A 17,837-nucleotide genomic window follows, 5' to 3' on the forward strand; every position below is an offset into this window, starting at 1 on the left:
TGCCCCTGCAGCCCAGGGAGGTCCATGGGGAGCAGAGATCCACCCACAGCCCACGGAGGAGCTCCTCCATGCTGGAGCTGGGGAGAGCCAGGAGCCCTCCCCGTGAGAAGGATGGAGCAGCAAAGACCAGTGAGGGTCAGCTAACCTCTTACAGGTTCTTGAGCCCACCTAAGTTACAAATGAAACCCACCTTAATTTTACTCCTGATCGCCACCAAAGCCAAGAGGGGCTTTCTGCAGCAGCCTCTCCCCAGCAGCAGCAGCAAGGATGGGGCATGAAGGAGGTCACCAGCTGTGGTCACACGGCCCAACAGGGCCACCAGGTGCCAGAGGGGCCAGAGCCAGGCCCGAGGGGAGCGGGGCAGGAAGAGCAGGGGGTGTCAGGAGCAGGTTTGCAAAAAGGGGAGGCCCCAGCGCCTCTCAGCAGCACAGTCTGACCTCTCATCATATCCCACCACAGCTACCACAGGAGGTTGGGCACCCCTTCTCCCTCACCAGCAAGATCCCCAAGAGCTCTCTGACAGTACTTGGCTGAACAGTACGAAAATACTTGGTGCTATCACAATTACTGGTACTTTTTCTAACATCTAATGTGAAAGGTCCAAACCATAGCATCCATCAGTTATTATTACTGTACCTTCGGCTCACAGCCTCTCCTTAATATGTAAATTCCTTAACCTATGAAGTAAGATAATATATCTACTTTTTTGGCAATAACTTGAAGATCTAGAGGCCAAGAAAAGCCGTTTAACAAAAAGGAATGATTAGCTAAGGTTTTTAAAAAATGCAGAACACCACTGGAATTTCAAAGGACATCAACATTTAACATTTGCACTAATCAATTCATTATTGCATTCAAATAAACACATTTTGCTTTCTCTGTATTTGAGAAAGTGAAATGATCATTCAGTGGAGAAAAACTTCCAAAATAATACAGCATATGCATAAAAATGCTGCTCAGATCAACCCATCAAACAAGAACCTGCACAACCCAAGGAATTTTGGTATTGTTAAATTTTATTTTATAGTACAGTGTTGGGCACTTTATGGTAATGTGGAATTCACTGAAAACTTCTACTGACGCCACAAACTTTGGAAGGAAAAAGAAAAAACAAACCACACCACACATCACAGCTCATTTAATACATCTAGACAGTGCACTACTAACAGTAGTCTAAGGTCTGAATTACAGTTCTCGAGGTGGCTTTGAACAGTAGTCCAGAAGGTGCAAAAGCATGGAGTAAATTTGGCTCTAGTTTTGTTAAAAGGTCAGTAACTAACAAAATTTTTAAAACTGTAAGGACAGTGCTGGTTGTTTGGTGTGTGGGTTTTTTTAATCTCTAAATTAAAAATTTCAATAACATCTCAATGTGTCCTGTACTTTATGCCTCTCCTTTAAGTATTAAAGGCTCACAATAAGGGCCATTTTTGGGAACGGTTTTCAACAGTCACCAAAAAAATGTTCTGAAAAAAAAAAAAATTAGAAGCATCAAGATACATGATGTTGCTTTGTTCCATGTCCATGTTCCATGAGGCATTTCTCATCATATCTGACACAGATTTAAAAATAACAAACACAAATTGTCAGTCTGCCAAACAACTAAGCATTTTAAATTGCCCTTCCTCCTCAAAAATCATGAAGTAACAGACATGATGTGCTTGTGTGCAAGCTGCACCAAGATTAGCTCTTCCACAGTGCTTTATTGCCTCATTCAAGTAAATTAATTTAAAGAAGGTCTCAAAGAAAAACCAAAGGTTAAAAGAAAATGTACATCAATATACAAAGAAATTAATTTACAAAAACTTAAAAGGACACTGGCAACATTAGTAGATATTTTAAGTAATGACTTATGATAATTAGGGATGTCACAAACTAAATTCTTGTGGTCATCGCTGTGAACTCTCACCTCACTGCTGGTCCTGAAAAGCAATGCTTAACACCTCAACTTTTTATCCATGATAAACAAGTGATCAAAGTATAAACTAAACATCATAAATGCTAATAGTTAACCTTACTTCAATTTAACCAGGTTTTACTTTTAAGAGTTAACTGGAACTACTGGTATGTGAACGTTGGCTTAGGCCTCATTATTTCTACAGAATGTGACATCCATAATCACTCCCAGTCACTGGAAATATACATTTGCCTCATTAGAATACATTTCTTCATGTTTTTATCATACAACCATATTTCAAAGCTACATGTAATTTTACACATTTCTAAAAAATACAATTTCATGGATCTGCATGAAAGCAGATGTGCACTACTAAATTAATTTGAAACAAGGAGAAATATTGCACAAAATTCACTGAAGATTTGAAAGTCAACACATTTCCCCCTCCCAACCAAGTTGCTCCCTTATTTTTAACAGAAAGAATGTTGATTCACACAGAATTGTAATAAATGTTAACGTATTTGAACTCAACTTATTTTCCAAATGCTAATACTGTTATTGGATTCTAAATACAAGTGTTGTTGGTATCGACCTGTGTAATAGTACAATCTGAGTACCCTTTACTACAATAAACCTTGGAGTAACTTCCAACTGTGTTACCCGCTTCATACTCCAACCCAGCAGAGGATGGCAACGGTCCTGCCACCTACGTGGGTTGTGGATGGCCCTCTAGACTGAGGTGGCTGTGGACTCACCAGGAAACTCTACAAGAATAAGTGAAGCAGCTTTCAAAAAGACCTGTCAAGTACTTTCAACTGGCCACTGACTGAAACTGCGGAACAGATATTGCAAAACAAATCAAGGAAGGTTTTGCACAAACAAACCGTATCATCCCTTTCCATTCCTTTATTTTCAACACCCAGAGGAACATGAATTCTAGGCCAGCTGTGGTCCATGCTCCTGGGGTGAAGATGAGGACATGTTCTGGTCAGCTCAGATTCTGCTAACAAGTAAACAGCACCTGGCAGAGACAGACACGCCTAATAGCAGCAAAGTTACCGAAGACAAGTCACATCACCATTCATACTGGTTTTGCTGGTGCAATTATTTCTACATTCATTCTTCACAGATTTACTGCAACACCACAGGAACAGACAGCATTCACCATCCTGAGCTTTGCAATAAGGAAGCTGCTTGCCTCAGGCTTAATTTTATTTGCCACATTTGTTTAGCCTGAAATTTCAGGCTGTTGGGAGCACACTGGCTGGAGTCTCACAGCACCTGGACTAGAGGCTGGTGCCAAGGGAGAAGGATGCTAACTCCTTGAAATAAAGCTCCTCTTGAACTCTCCCTGTGGAGTCAGGGAGGTCCATGGTTAGGGGTTCTTCCTGCAGGACAGGGTACAGTCAGGATTACACAGGGGGCATCTGCAAAAGGGCCTTATGCTGGCACTTGATTATTGCATGAAATGTTTCTTTGATTACTTACATGCATAGAGAAAGTATTTTAGATGCTCCTAGCAATTCTATTAGACAGCTGCACCAACCAAAGGTTGTTCTGTAGGACTGAATGTGATTGACTGTAGGTGGATGAAGAGAAGCTGTTTTAAAACCCGGTTTAACTGTTCTTTTGCCTAGACTTTACATTGGTTACAAGAACACAAGGTTGTAAACTAGCTCATCCTAAAACCTGAAAAGACACCTAAAACAGAATTTTAAGGTCTAAAACACTCTTCTAATAGATTGGGTGGGATTTTCAGAAGCACCCAGCATTTGTCTAAAACTCTGCCTGAAGTCTGTGTTACAATGCCTGAGAGGGGACTTCAGCCAGTGTCGAGAGTTTCTGATGATCCCACCCCAACAGCAGCAGCACCACTGAAATGCTAAATGACAAGGAAGGGTTCAGTCAACAAGTTCTATGACAACTTCTACAACTACATTTTTTCTTCAGAACAAGTCTATTTTTCAGAACTACATGATGCCCAAATATGTGAGATGGAAGAGCAAACCACTGCCTATTCTACACAGACTGCCCTCTGCATGCATAGAGGGTGGGTAGGGATCACCTCTGCATCCACAGTCCTTCCCTGGATATCTGCAGTTTTCCATGTTACATCTCTGTACACATGACTGGGAAGGCTTGGACTGGGACAACGTATTATCCATTCTGCAAATCCCACAGGGGGTTAACTCCACAGGCAATATGACTTTTGCCTACATGACTGAGCTGGAACCACTGTAACTGAGCTAGAACTGAAATCTGGATTTCTTCAAAGTTACTATCCCTCCTGTGGGCTTCCAGGCTTCACCACACTGCACTGGAACAAGCCAGGAATCCCTTTCTCCTTCCACTGCCCTTACTTTTTCCTCCCAAACCAGATGAGTGATACAGCTCATTTCAGGCAGACATCTATGCAAAATAACCTCAAAAACATTAATTTCAAGTCCTAATTTGACTTTCTACATTGGAAATTTGTTCCTATGTGTAAGTAACAGACCACAAAGCTTAATCAAATAAGCTGGTATCTCCCTTAAACAGGAGAGATGGGAAGATTTTTGAGATCCTGAAGAAAAGAGATGCCTCTGAAGAAGACTACAGGAGCTCTGACTGAGCAGAATTCAGTCCTCACCAGTAGCTGGTGATCAGTGTTGATGATTTTCAAAGACACTAGAAGGATTTCCACAAGTAAGAAGCATACAAGTATAAAACTTGCAAAGTACTGGACCTGGAAAATTTATCTTAATATAGAACCCAATGTGGTAATAAAAATACTGCATATGCAGCCAATGAACAGTTTTATATTATCACAAGGACAGAGAACAAGAGTGTTGAACCAGTAATATCAGTTTGGACTCTTATCTATTTGGTAACTGGCAATTCTATTTAAATAAGGCACAAATATTAGCCTTTTTAAAAGATCACTGATAGTAAGTGGAAAAGGATTCTGTATGTTACAGAGTAAAAAATGTACCTACAGTTAAAATCAACATATATATAAGACTAAGCTATTTCTGAACCCATACAAGGTTCAAAACCAAAAAAGACATACTATTTAAAGAGTGTAAACAAACTATGGGCTTTGTAAATAGTAAGGAAACAATGCAGCATAAGCACAGAAACATTTTGACTGAAATTAGAATAATTCTAAGTTGAATGTTACCATCTTTTATTTAATCTGTTTACTTCTTTTCAGCCTGCATTTTCACTCCATGAAGGCAGGAATTATTACTACAATGCCTCAATTTTGAAAGATTCCACTATCAAACTTTCAATTTTATGATCCTTATAAAAACTGTAAGAATACTGGCAGTCTCACATGACTTCCATATTTATTCCACAAAGCTGAGAATGGGACAACCTCTGTGATTATTTGTTCAGTGTCTAACCCTCATGTAAAGCCAGTAAGATTTTAAGCCTGTACTAGAGACTCGTTTTTGAAAACCATTTTCTGGCAGTATTCCTGAACTTAGGTGTTTGTTTTGAAAGTAATGATGGCCGTAATTTCCATTTTTTTGTATTTTACTCCTTAAGACATCGATACTGTTTACTATCTTTAATAAATGAAGAAAACAAAGCCACTTAGACTGAACCACGGACAGAAACATCATGTGAGATGCAGAGGAAAAGAAAACGTGAATCTTGAAATTCTTATCACAAAACGCAAGGAGATGAATGAGAAGGAGTGAGAAGTGCTACAAGAACAAAAACCTGGGTATTGCCTGTCTTCTCTTAGACACAATTGCAGCACTAAGCTTGGGCAGTGTTTACTACCAGCAAGGGAGAAGAATGGCTTCTATCAAGTCATTAATGCCAGCTCTAAACAAGGAACCATGAGGTTGCTCTGGAGCTCTGCCATCTGAACAGCACATGAGCCACCTGGTCTGACCACCTGGAAAGCTGAGAGTGAAGATCTTTATTACTTTTATGATATTTTCAACTTTTAATAGTGCAAAATATTTTGCCAAATAACATTTTTTGTTATTAAAAAAGTCCACAACATATCATATTGATGCACAAGAGGAAACCAAAGGATAAACAAATAGTTTGGTGTACAGACCTCTGGATGTACAACTGCTAGCTCTGGGACAGAGATTCTCCAGCAATGCCCTCCGGAATGTTCATGCTCGATCAGACACAGATACTTCTGCAAAATTTGCACTTTTACAACCTTTTAGCTCTGTTGCTCTGATTAAAAAAATTAATTCTGGAGGCTCATCCTCAGTGGCAAGTACTGGCCCTTCTCATTCTGGAACAAGCTGAAACTTTGTGCTAACAAACCCCAGGTCTGACTATACTGAGTCTCTCTGCTGAGGTTTCAAACAGTGCCTCTGCCATAATATGGAGCAATTCCCTTAGGTCAGCTGCCTTTTAAGAAAGCAGCCAAAAAAACCCCTTTCCATTTGTGTCAGCCAGAAGGAAAATGAGTTAATAAATCTCAGTGAGGCAACCGATATGAAACTCTGCTGCAAACTACCATTAAGGTACTAAAGCACAATCTGATCCAAGTACTGACCCCAGCAATGTGCTCACTCAGGCCTAGGCTGAGATTAAGAGAAATCATTCAAGCCAAAGAGGGAAAGAAAGAAAAAAAGCTTCATGACTTAGAAGAGCAGCAGAACATTCTTAGGCAGGGTTCATTTTATACCCATGTGCTATTTCTACTAACTGCACCACAAATATCCCTCAAAGCTGACGATCCCAATCTGCTGAAACTGATTGTCTTTTCTGTCCTAAGCTGTTTGTAGAGACAAGGTATGCATGATGAGGTGGAAAAAGAAAAGAGGAAGAAAATGTTAAAAATGAAAGAGCTGCTCCATAGAGCATTAAAAATTTTCAGACTTTAAATATCCAAATATTCGTCAGGAACACTGCCAGAAGGAGGACAAATGATTGTTCGAAATACAATATACATCAGGACCATTTATTCTCCTTCACTGGATTTAGAAAGAAGGTTTTGGTTGTTAACTTGGCTAAAATGAGAGTTGGATATATGCAGTCTCAAACTGAGTCTATAATTTTAGCTTTCTAGTGTTACAAATTAGGCACAAATTAGTTTTCCAACTATTAAACTGCAGAAAATAAAAAATAATAGAAATCTATCAATTCCACTTACACTTTCATTTCTGAGAATTTTTAGATGAATTAGTCTACCTAGGGAAACTGGATAATGTGTCTTTAAAGTGTCTTAGTTGTAAACAGAAGTCAATAAATGTCACATTATAATTCAGCACTTCATGTACTTTATAGAAGAGAGAAAACCACGTGCTACCTTTTTGAAGTCTGGAAGACAGAGCCACAGTTTTAGTTTGGAGTAAGTTCCAAGTTATATTCACAAGAAATTCCTTAATGTAAAAAAAGTCTCCTCCCCCCCCGCCTTTGCTGAAGCAAATTCCTGCCATGGAAAATCATTATTGCTGTTTTGTAGATTTGCATTCATCTTCTAAGATAGTTAAACCTCTTCCCAAGAGATTAAGGCAATTATTATTCATTACAAATATTAACATTAGTACATTTCAGACAAATCAGATTGCTTGGTTCATTTCATGCTTAATGGGATTAACATAGTACCTTCAAAACCTGGCTACCTTTAGGCAACACCCTTCCTGCTGCTTAGAGGAAGCAAATGCTAGGAAGCACCATACACTTGCTGTATTTTTAACACAGAGACTAACTAGTACCTGATTTAAGAGTGCATTCATATATTTAGCTCCATTTTGTGGACCTAACTACAGCCAACGAATGAACTGAGTAAACGTAGAAGCGGACGTCCAATGGCAGAAAATGCATACTCAACTGAAGAGAATTATTTCTATGACTGAAGACCACTGATTCCTTTTCATTTTTTGGTTATCATGTTATATGGAGTTACACGGAGTCCTGAGTAGTCTCCCTTTAACTTCTGATGGGAGTCAAGTTTCTCTTCTCATACTTTTCTTACGTTTTATTTCCACTGCTACTGCTGGATAAGCTATCCTTTGAAATATTTAAACCATAGTGAAAAGCAGAATTCAGTTTACATAATGACACCACTTCTTGAAGAAGTCCACCTTCTTCTGGAGTTTCATCTCCTTCCTTACCACCTTTCTCCCAAGGGACCAGAATTGATGGCTGTTGAGCAAGACCTCCTGGGAGCTGATCTTCTGAGGTATTGCTTAGTGTTTCACTAGGCTTTGCATACTGACAGGAAGAAAAGCCTGCTTTGAAACTTTCTAGGGAAGTAAACTGGGCACTTGGTCGTACTGGAGATAGGGATGTCATACTAGTGGTGTCCATCTTGTCAGTAGTAAAGGTTTTGCCACTCTTTTCTTCTTCCAGCCTTGAGAGAGATTCTCTCTGGCCATCAGAAGCAACTTGCTTCCTTGGCGACGGGGGGAGCTGCTTCCCATGGAGGACACTGTCATCCTGGCCGAGGTTCCACTCTGCCTGGTCATTAGCACAGCTGCAGAGCAGGGTAAGGTTGCTCTCACTAGGTGCATTTGACTTGTTCTGAAAGAAAAAAACATGTGTTTATAGTTTATAGTTAATGTCACAAGAAACATCTCTACACTGGCATGTTTGAAACACAAGTACTGGAAGGGATTTTGTATGTTCCTAAATCATGGATCCCCTTTGGGGCTCAGTGTTACAAAACAACTATCCCAGACACAATGCAAGGCCAAGTGTTTTTACATTTCCACACAGAACACTGTCTCTTAGCCTAAGGACTGCCTGGTACAGAGGAAGAATTTCCGTCTCCTCTGTCCATTCAGTCTTGGCAAAAGCAGTTTTGACAGTGAACAAAGACACACTTTTCTCGTTTGTATCCACAATATGAGAGGGAAGGGGACTAAAACTAAAACCAGATGGCATTTCCTCTTTGCTTCAGTAATTAATTATACCAACTTTCAATATTAAAGTTCTTTGGTCAAACAAAACTAGGCATTTTATTAATCTAACCCCTGTGTGACACTCATAATATAAAATTTTACAAGCTTTATAAATATTTGCATCAGTATTCGCTGCTGCAGTAACAAATCTTCTACTATAGGATCCCTTTCAGCAAAAGTAAGTGTTGGACAGCTGATATGTGCTGGAATTAAATGCTTTTAAAAACACTAATACTTTTTTGGTTAATACCACAGCAGTGACTTGGTGAGGGTTTTAAAATTGCAGGCAAGCAGTGTGTTTACACTAAAGGAGCAGTGCAAGTCTACCTAAAATAGGAACAAGGAGCCCTCTTAGAAAACTCTGGAGTATAGCAGTGTCTCAGGTGCAATTACCACCTGGATCCCATGACTTAAATCAAGAAGGAAACATCACCATATCACTATGACTATAGTGTCTGAGGCTACAAGGTGAAAATGAAAATGCCTTCTAAACTGCATTTAAAAATCCTAAATCAGCTCAAGGCCTAACAGATTTAACAGCAAAAAAAAAAAAGAAAAGAAAGAAATATATATAAAAAAATATTATTTCTATTATAGAAATATAATATTAAACTATTTGATTAAATAATTATTATGCTATTCATAGCTCTCTATGTCATTACTGCTTTAAGGGAAAAATACCCTTCCAAGATGACTTAGTAACCTGGACAATTTCTTGGCTGGTGAAAAACCACCACGCAGCGGCCAGCATGAGTGTACTGTCATGTAGCCCTAGGAAGACACATTGGCAATTCTAAGGACTGTACTGCAGTGTCTGAGTTGCATGTTGTTCATTCCACAAGCAGGAGTCCACTGTAAATGGACTTGGGTTGTCATTCAAATGAAAGCAGAAGACTAACCGCAGTCTTGTAATCAATGTCATCCATTGATCTAAAGAAATCCAGGCTCTTTGCTCCTGAGAGTTTTCCTTGATCTGAACTGTGTGTGCTCAGCGTGTCCAGAATCTCTCCAAGCAAGTCCATTTCTCCTTGATGCTGAGTTATTCCAGTTTCACCAGAACCATCACTATCATAAAAGTAAGCAGAAGTTTCTTCACTGTCTTCTGATGATAACCTGAAAACAAAAACTTTTCCATCAGATAGGAACACAAAAGCCATTTTATTATAACCACTTCTAAAAGGACATAGGAGAATGCATTTCAAGACCTTGGAATGGGAACATAAACCTGGAATATCTTTCTACTCAAGAATTTTCCTGAACACAGATATATGGTGTCAGTGGAGATGCAGTTACCATTAGCTGCCTCCTGGCCTAGCCAAACAATTGCTCTAGTGGCAACTCTTGCTCCACCACATGGGCAGGCTTACTGGGCTACTGTCTATCTGCAAAGAGAACTGGTGCTTTTGCTCTTATTTCCTCTCTTATTGCAATACCCTTATCTCAGACCCCCATTCTACCACAGTCTTTTCCTACCTCTGTCTATCAATACTGCTATAAAGGCTGTTTTCCATGGCTCACTGTTTTCATTATATCCTTTTAACACTTCACTAGCTCCCTCTTCCCTGCTATACCACAGCTTAAGCTGCTTGATTTTGCTTTCAATGTCCTTTCTGGTTTACATCCAGATGTTCATTATCAAAAACTGACTCCTGAATTCAGAAAATGCCTCAATGCAGCTTAAGCCTCAACAGTTTCCCTTTAGTTCTCATACAGGAAGACCTCGATATAAAACCTCCAAGGCATTACTTATCTTTCAGACCCTTCAAAAAACGTCCCATTGTCATGGCCACAACACAAGCCCTAAAGAATAGATTAGCTGAGGTCACTGCCCACCATGTTGATGAATATTTTGCTGTTTCTTTGTGTATGTAGTCTTTTTATCTGGAAGCTGTGAAGACTGAGGATTATGTCAAGCTCTTCTGGACACTATAAATAATGAAAAGATATAATAGCCTCTCCCTCATTTTAAAGCAGATTTAAATCCTAAACTACTTGACATCATCGAGATCAAGAATTAAGCTAGCAGCCTGGTCAGGACAAAAATGTGTCACTCGAACTCCACTTTGCTGAATAACACTTGTTACCTTCTCTCCTATACATATATAGCACATCCAAACAGGCTTCTTACTTGCTTGTTCTCTCAATTTCATCATCATCATCTTCATCCAAGGCAAAATCCTGGTTACTGAAGCGCTGGTTGAAACGAGTCTGGAGGAAGGACAATTAACATCATAATTTTGTTTATTTTTTCTAGTTCAGTTAGAGTTGGAGACCAGCTTACTTAGTTGGAGACCAGCTGCCACTTTATTCATTAAGGCTTCTTATGCACTTGATGAGGAAAACCACATATTGATCAAGTTTTGTAAAGGTTGTAACAAGTCCTTAAGCATCACCAATTAAAGAGAACCATTTCTCTTCATGGCCTATGGAGGGCCTCATTATTTATGCAAAGCCTGGAGTGCAATATTTATGCAAAGCATTGATTAGTAGAAGACTGGATATTGGAGGAAAAGCATCACTCAAGTCTACCAGCTACCCTTGAAAGCACATCACAAAAAGCACTGTGGTTTAGTACTTTCTGGCAGAAATATTTGCCAAGCTTTGGTTCATGTGGTCTATTGAGCATGACGAAAAATGGATTTTTGAAGTAGCAAATACAAAGCAAATCAGGAGTCTCTTTACGCTGCTATGGTTATGTTATGGTGCAGTACAGGACTGCAGAGGGGATAATATCCAGATCAGAAACTTTTCACTAAGAATGCCTTTGTGCAGGATAATTAACTGTGGATTACAGTTAACTCCAACCTAGTGCACACTCAGAGCACCCCATGAGGACTTTGCATGGAGGAGCTAGTGTGCTGTAAATTCACACACTTCTGTACAGAATACTCACTAACCTATTACATCACATTATTATTTAGCAAACAAAAATAAGCTAAAGAATTCCACAATAATTGGAAAAAAGTCGCTATCTTGGCCAGAACATTTAAATCAGGAATTTTAGTTACTTGCACTTCACAAATGACTGTCTTCAGGACTATACATCTCTTACACTTGTTTTGTATCAAAAACCTGCAAAGTTTAACTATGCTGGCAATCAATGCACTCAAGAGATTGTGAACCCTGGATAACCACCCATAACTTAAAGACATATGAATGGAATTTGTACAGAGGGAAAACAGCGTTAGCTAACTTTGAGGAAAGTCATACACAAGTAAGAAGTGCTACTGCCCACATCTCATCATGCAATTCACCAAATGCCTACAACTGCAACAAGCCCCTGATGGGGAAGAAATATGGCCTTAATTTCAGACTACAAGGAGCTTGAACATCTTGTACTGTGAGGATTTCAGTATGTGACCTATTACAGAGGTTGTCAGTGGTTCTACAAATACAAGGACGCTCTCTGCAACTCTCTACCCCCCCTCCGTTATTTTCAGGAATGCCTCAGTATTCACTCTTTATAGACTGAGACATTTTTTCTTGTTCAACAAGAGAGAATTTAATTAAAGCAGCAAGTTTTGATAACACTTTCCACAGTTCTTTGCCCTCAAAGAAGAAACATATGGTTCTTAATGTGTTAAACCAAGTAGTAGTTGACAGAAAATGAGAGAATTATTAGAGTACTAAAACCCATCAAAGAACCCTAAGATTCATATTGAGCAAAAAGTATAGGATGGAATACAGAGAAACATTTTTGTGAGTTCTTTGTGTCATTCCCATCACTGTTGCAATCTATCAATCATTCTCCCGCTTGTAACTAAAGGGAGGCGAGCCACTCTGTTAACTGACACTGGTGATTGGTTATCTTACAGATCCCTGTCACAACCACAGTCACTGCTTTTGGTTTAAAAGTTGCAGCTTTAAGTATTTATCTTCAATGGGAAAATGAAAATACTTTTTTTCTGTAACACTGGAAATTAGCCACTTCCCCAAGAAAATTCTGATGTGACATTCATTGTAATTCAAGCTCTAACCTGGAATTGGCTCCAGGAGGGCAAAACCCTGCCTGCCTCTCTCATTTTCTTCGAATTTGCATCAAAATTAGATGCTGCCATCACATTTACTTCTACTAACATAAATATGAGATTTTGCAGGGAAGAAGGTTCTTTAAGAATGTTGAGAAACTGCAGAAAACAAAATGGAAACTGACACTCGTTCATCTGTAGAAGAATTAACTCTGTCAATGGAATAAAATCCTACAAGATAACACCTGCTGATTTGTTGAAATAATAAATAATATTTCAAAGAGCACAGATACCAAGCTTCAAGAAAAAAAAGGGGAAAAAAGGAAAAAAAGTTGTGTGTTTGAGAAACAGGAGCTGAATAAAATTAATTAGAATCAGTAAACACCACAGGCATTGGCCTGTGGCCCTTCAGAACATCTATGAACAGTAATATGCAAGTGTGTTAGTGAAAGCAAGAATAATCATATAAAGGTACATAACAGAGAAGTTGGTGAACCTAAAACCTCTCTCCAAAACAAGAACTCCTATCTCCTCATGGTCAAACTCTTTGAAAAAATATTTTTGTTACCAATTTAAATGCTATGGGGTATATTATAAAATTATACAGGGAGAATTTCAACAGCTAAACCAAATAAAATGGGGTTTACATACAAAGGCAAAGATATGGGGGTAAGGCAAGGAAAGGAAAATATCTGGCTGTAAATAACAACCTTCTCCAGCATTTACAGCTCTCTGAGCTAACCACGGAGACAACAAGCAACACATGTTTTTGAATAGGTGACTTTCCTTTAAGAGCTGTAATAAAAATGACTGCAAGGGAGGGGTATGTCCAGACTACTTTGCAAAGAAAGAAAAAGAAAGAAAGAAACCTGTAATAAATTCCAAAAGGAGAGCCATAAAACTTTTTCAATGCTCCACTAGGCAAAGTGACAGAGTATGTGCACCTGCAAAAGCTGTCAGAGACATTTAAGAAGGCCTTCCATTACTGACGTACCCTGCTGTTTGCAGTTATTTAAGCTTTTAATTTCTGTCTTTTCTGCATTTTGAAGTGTGTAACCTTTTTTATACCCCTTTATGAAAAAAGGACAGACTTCTGCTTCCTTCCTGATTAGCATTCTAATAACAACCAGACCATTTAAATTTATTACCACAAGAAATGATAAGGCAGCAGTCCTTTCTTGCTGCACCAGAACTTTATAAAGTCTTAATAGACTGCTGTCATGTTTTTTCCAATAAAATAAAGGAACAAACTTCTTGAAAGTACCTGGTTGCTTTGCTTCTTCCAAACAGTTCTGCTTAGATAATAAATCTATTGCTTAATGTATTTATATCAAAACAAGAACAGGGATTCAACTTTCGCTGTTTCAAACTTCTCTCATTTTCCTGCACATGGCACCACAATAACTCATCTCTCACCTTGCTCAGAATATAAGAGCTGAGCACACTTAAAACACAAGCTCAGGCTCTCCACAAGTTGGTGTGAGGCTATACATCCTTTTTGTACTCCTATACATATACCATAACTATCCTCTCTGGTTGCTGCCCTGCTTCAAAATCTCCTTCTGCAAGTAGTTTGCAACCTATACAGACCTGAACCAATGCTGATCACTGAAATAAGAAAAAGGAGCTGACATAAATATGCGTAGAACCACATAAAGAGAGAGCCAGTCCTTAAATTGTCCTCTTCTGCTCGCTGCTAGCCTTACAAAATGTACTACTTTGGAATAAAAATGCCAAATACATGAATGCTAAAGGATTTAAATGTAAAATGGTTATATTCTTGATTGGGCAGGAAAGTCAATCTTTGAAATGTCAGCTTTTTATATAATGCCAGACCTTTCAGAAGTCCAGCTTTTGGTAATGAGTGCTTATTGATTGATACTAAGGCAGGAAGTTTAACAAGGCTGCTGCTATTAATTACACTCAAAGTGCAAAACAAATAATCTTTTGATAAATGGCAGCACAAATATAATTTCACATTTACTGGCTACTCAATACATCAACACATATAAAGTTTCAAAAAAACAAAAATATATACTATGGTTTAAATCTATGAAGTACTGTTCCCTTTTTCTTAAAAATGTAGAGATTACTCATTCAGTATGAGAAAGCAAAATAAATACAAGCCCACTATTATTTATGATTCAGTATTTTATTTTACCCATCCTCCTCTACAACCAAATCCCAGACACAATTATGGTTCCATCCAGTAGGGAAGCAAAAGATGTCTCAATCAGACCTTCCAGTAAAGCACGACCTGTCACCTTCCTTTCCGGTTAAACGCTGTGACCTAAAGCCATGACTCACAAGAAGGTACTCCTCATTACACTCCCCGAGAGCTGAGACTGATGAAAGAAGAAGGAAAGGAGAGATAGAAAAGAAGTACAGATTCTAAACAATAATGCTCTGATACCAGAACACTGTCCTGGATATAAATTAAACAGATACTACCAGAAATACGTGTATGGGCACAGTGCTTTGAAATGTCAAGTACACTTTAATGCCACAGAGATCTCCACTGACTATTGTAAAGTTATAGGAAACCCTCATACCTGTGCTGAGGCAGGATTTATTATAAGTAAGGATGATAAATTTGTTGAGATACTTAGTCATGGATAGCACATGGTAATTACTTTTGTTCTGAATTACTGTGGTGAAAAATGAACAAGCTCTCAGCTCCCTGCCATTTATGCATGCTAGCCTCCTGAACATCATTCAGGTATCATTTGAGAATTTTGCAATGCTGCTTTTCCTTTCTAACAATTAATCATGCTTCTGCAAATATTTTTTCAAAAATAGTTATGTTTTGCTCCAAAACAACAAGCAACCTTCCATTTTCCCTGAGGAATCGCAGACCCTTTTTTCCTCAGGAAGCTTGAGCCCCCCAAATCAGCCTGAGGTCCCACATTGCCCAGAGGGAGGCATCACCTCTCAACAGCCAGACCCCGCTTTTCTCAATGGCACTGAGGCTATTCTTAGCAAAGCCTCCCGTTTTCAGCTGATGATGCACTGTGGCACCATGCCACACACCATTCTAGCTGCAAGGAGTGCACCATCCAAAGGCAGCCTGGCTCCACTTTATTGGCAACAAGCAGAAGTGTTAGTCTTTTAAAATAGGACGTGGAGATTTGCAGTGCCATTTGCAACAACTAAAGCCAGCAGCTCATTTTTTTAGTGGATGATTTTAAAAATCAGACTCACCCGGCAGAATTTCCAGTTACAAAGATGGAGAAATGTATCACTTATTTTCCCTTTTTTGATGGTTATTAATGTCCTAATGTACACTCAATGATTAGATGGAAGGAAAATGATAGAATGGAGGGTTGAGGGGGTCACAGTGGACACAGGAGCAGGAAGGTAAGGGAGTGTGTCAGGAAAGAAAAACTAATCAGTGTCCATATGCACACAGCCACATGAATGTTTATATGAACAAAACCAGAAAAGGGAACACGGGTTTGAGGTAGCAGGAAAGTCAAGAGACCTGGAAGTAACTCAGGTGCACAGTGTGTGACTTTAGTAACCAGAACAGCTGTAAATCCAGTTTATTTGGTTGGAACATGCTGCCTGATACAATTCCTAAGCAGATAAAAGAGAGATGACTGGTTAAATTGATCTTTTGGGTAAAATGTGCATTATACCCTCCCATCAGCAGAACTGTCTCATGGTACAATCACTGCTGAGAGCACCGTTTGCTGATCATGTGTGACTTTCTCAGAGGAAAACTTATCAAAAATACGTACACTAGAATGTACAATGTGGATGTGATCGTAAACACAAACATCCCGTGCCTCCCGACTTCAGCAGCGCTGGACCCTGTCCATCAGACCAAAGCACTGTGGAAGAACCTATCTGATTGAAGCTTGAAAACACTACCCACATTTTCAAGGAAAGAAAGACTGTGCCTTAGAAATAGAAATACTGACTCCAAGCACATTTCTACTCTGCCTAGGCATTCCAAACAGAAGAATTACCAAGGAGGAGTCCCTCCTCCTGTCTGACACCAGTAGGAGTCGTCTGCTCAACAAATAAGGTCTTTCTCTGCAAGGTGCTGTGGAATCTGCCTGGCACTTGGAGTTGGATGTTACTAACTTCAGCTATTTTAGGGCCCAAATTAGGCAATTAGCAGCAAGACAGCGGCATCATCAGGATGCAGTCAAGACTAGGTGGGCTGAGCTGCCCTTTGGTCATGCCCCTCTCTCCATTTACTGCAGAAAGAGCCTAAGGCAGCACTGCTGCTAACTTCAGCATTTCAGAAGTATCTAAAATTAGAAAGGCTGAATCTGGACTCTCACATTCAGAGATGCTGAGATCCCTGCAGTAAAAGATCTTCCTGTTTCTTCTACTCCCTACTTTTGCCCCCAGACAAAATTTTTTTCTTTAATTGAACTTTTTTTTTTTTTTTTTTTTTTCATTCTTAGGCACAGGAATACAGAGAGGAAGAAAACATTAGGGAACATAGAGTACTAGAGATGAAGTTTTAGATGTAAAGTGGTGCTCTTTAACTTTCAAGCCAGAAGGCAAAAGCAACATGGAAGTTGGGACGCAGGTTCCAACCATTATCTGATGCTCCCTGCTTTAGTGGAGCAAAAATATGACCCATGGAAGACACAAGATACACAGCAAATGAAAGTAAAAGATACCACTGTTACATTAAGATATCAATAAATTCTGATGAAAAAATTAATCTGGTTATTTCAATTAGCTACTAAGGACAGAAAGGTGCACTCAGTTTTGAAGATACTTTGCGAGACAGCATTTTTCTTTGAGATGCTTCAGCAAAAGGAAACAATGACAGACATGCCAATATGGTTCATTTTTTTGCAGAAGAAAGACCCTTGGAAAAGCTGCCTTTCTATTTATTAAAAAACTTCAAGAGGGAGCAACAACAGCCAAGAAAAGCATCTGCAAACTTTTTGCTTGTATATAAATTTTTTTCTTTCAGTAAGATAAATCAGAGGTAGATATGCTGATGATCTCCCCTTGAAAAACCAAGCATTCCACAGGGTAACAAAAAATTCCAGAGCAATTTCCTGACCATTACCCCATGTATTTTTTTTCTTAAATTAAATTGGAATCATGGTAATTAGTGAAGAGATTTCTCAAGTGATT

General features: G+C 39.0%; 1 protein-coding gene across 3 annotated transcripts in view; it reads right to left on the reverse strand.

The window, feature by feature from the left end:
• Window positions 1-1,041: 1,041 nt before the first annotated feature.
• Window positions 1,042-17,837, reverse strand: part of DENND1B (DENN domain containing 1B) — a 153,705-nt gene continuing 136,909 nt past the window's right edge. For all 3 annotated transcript variants that reach the window (XM_082287104.1, XM_082287103.1, XM_082287105.1), the window contains 3 exons: window positions 10,889-10,968; window positions 9,660-9,873; window positions 1,042-8,380 (listed from right to left, as the gene is read on the reverse strand). In XM_082287104.1, coding sequence (XP_082143230.1) covers window positions 7,829-8,380; window positions 9,660-9,873; window positions 10,889-10,968 — 846 coding nt within the window. In that variant the 3' untranslated portion in view covers window positions 1,042-7,828. The remainder of the gene's footprint in view (window positions 8,381-9,659; window positions 9,874-10,888; window positions 10,969-17,837) is intronic.

The sequence above is a fragment of the Coloeus monedula genome, assembly GCF_965178545.1.
Source record: "Coloeus monedula genome assembly, chromosome: 9".
Taxonomy (NCBI): domain Eukaryota; kingdom Metazoa; phylum Chordata; class Aves; order Passeriformes; family Corvidae; genus Coloeus; species Coloeus monedula.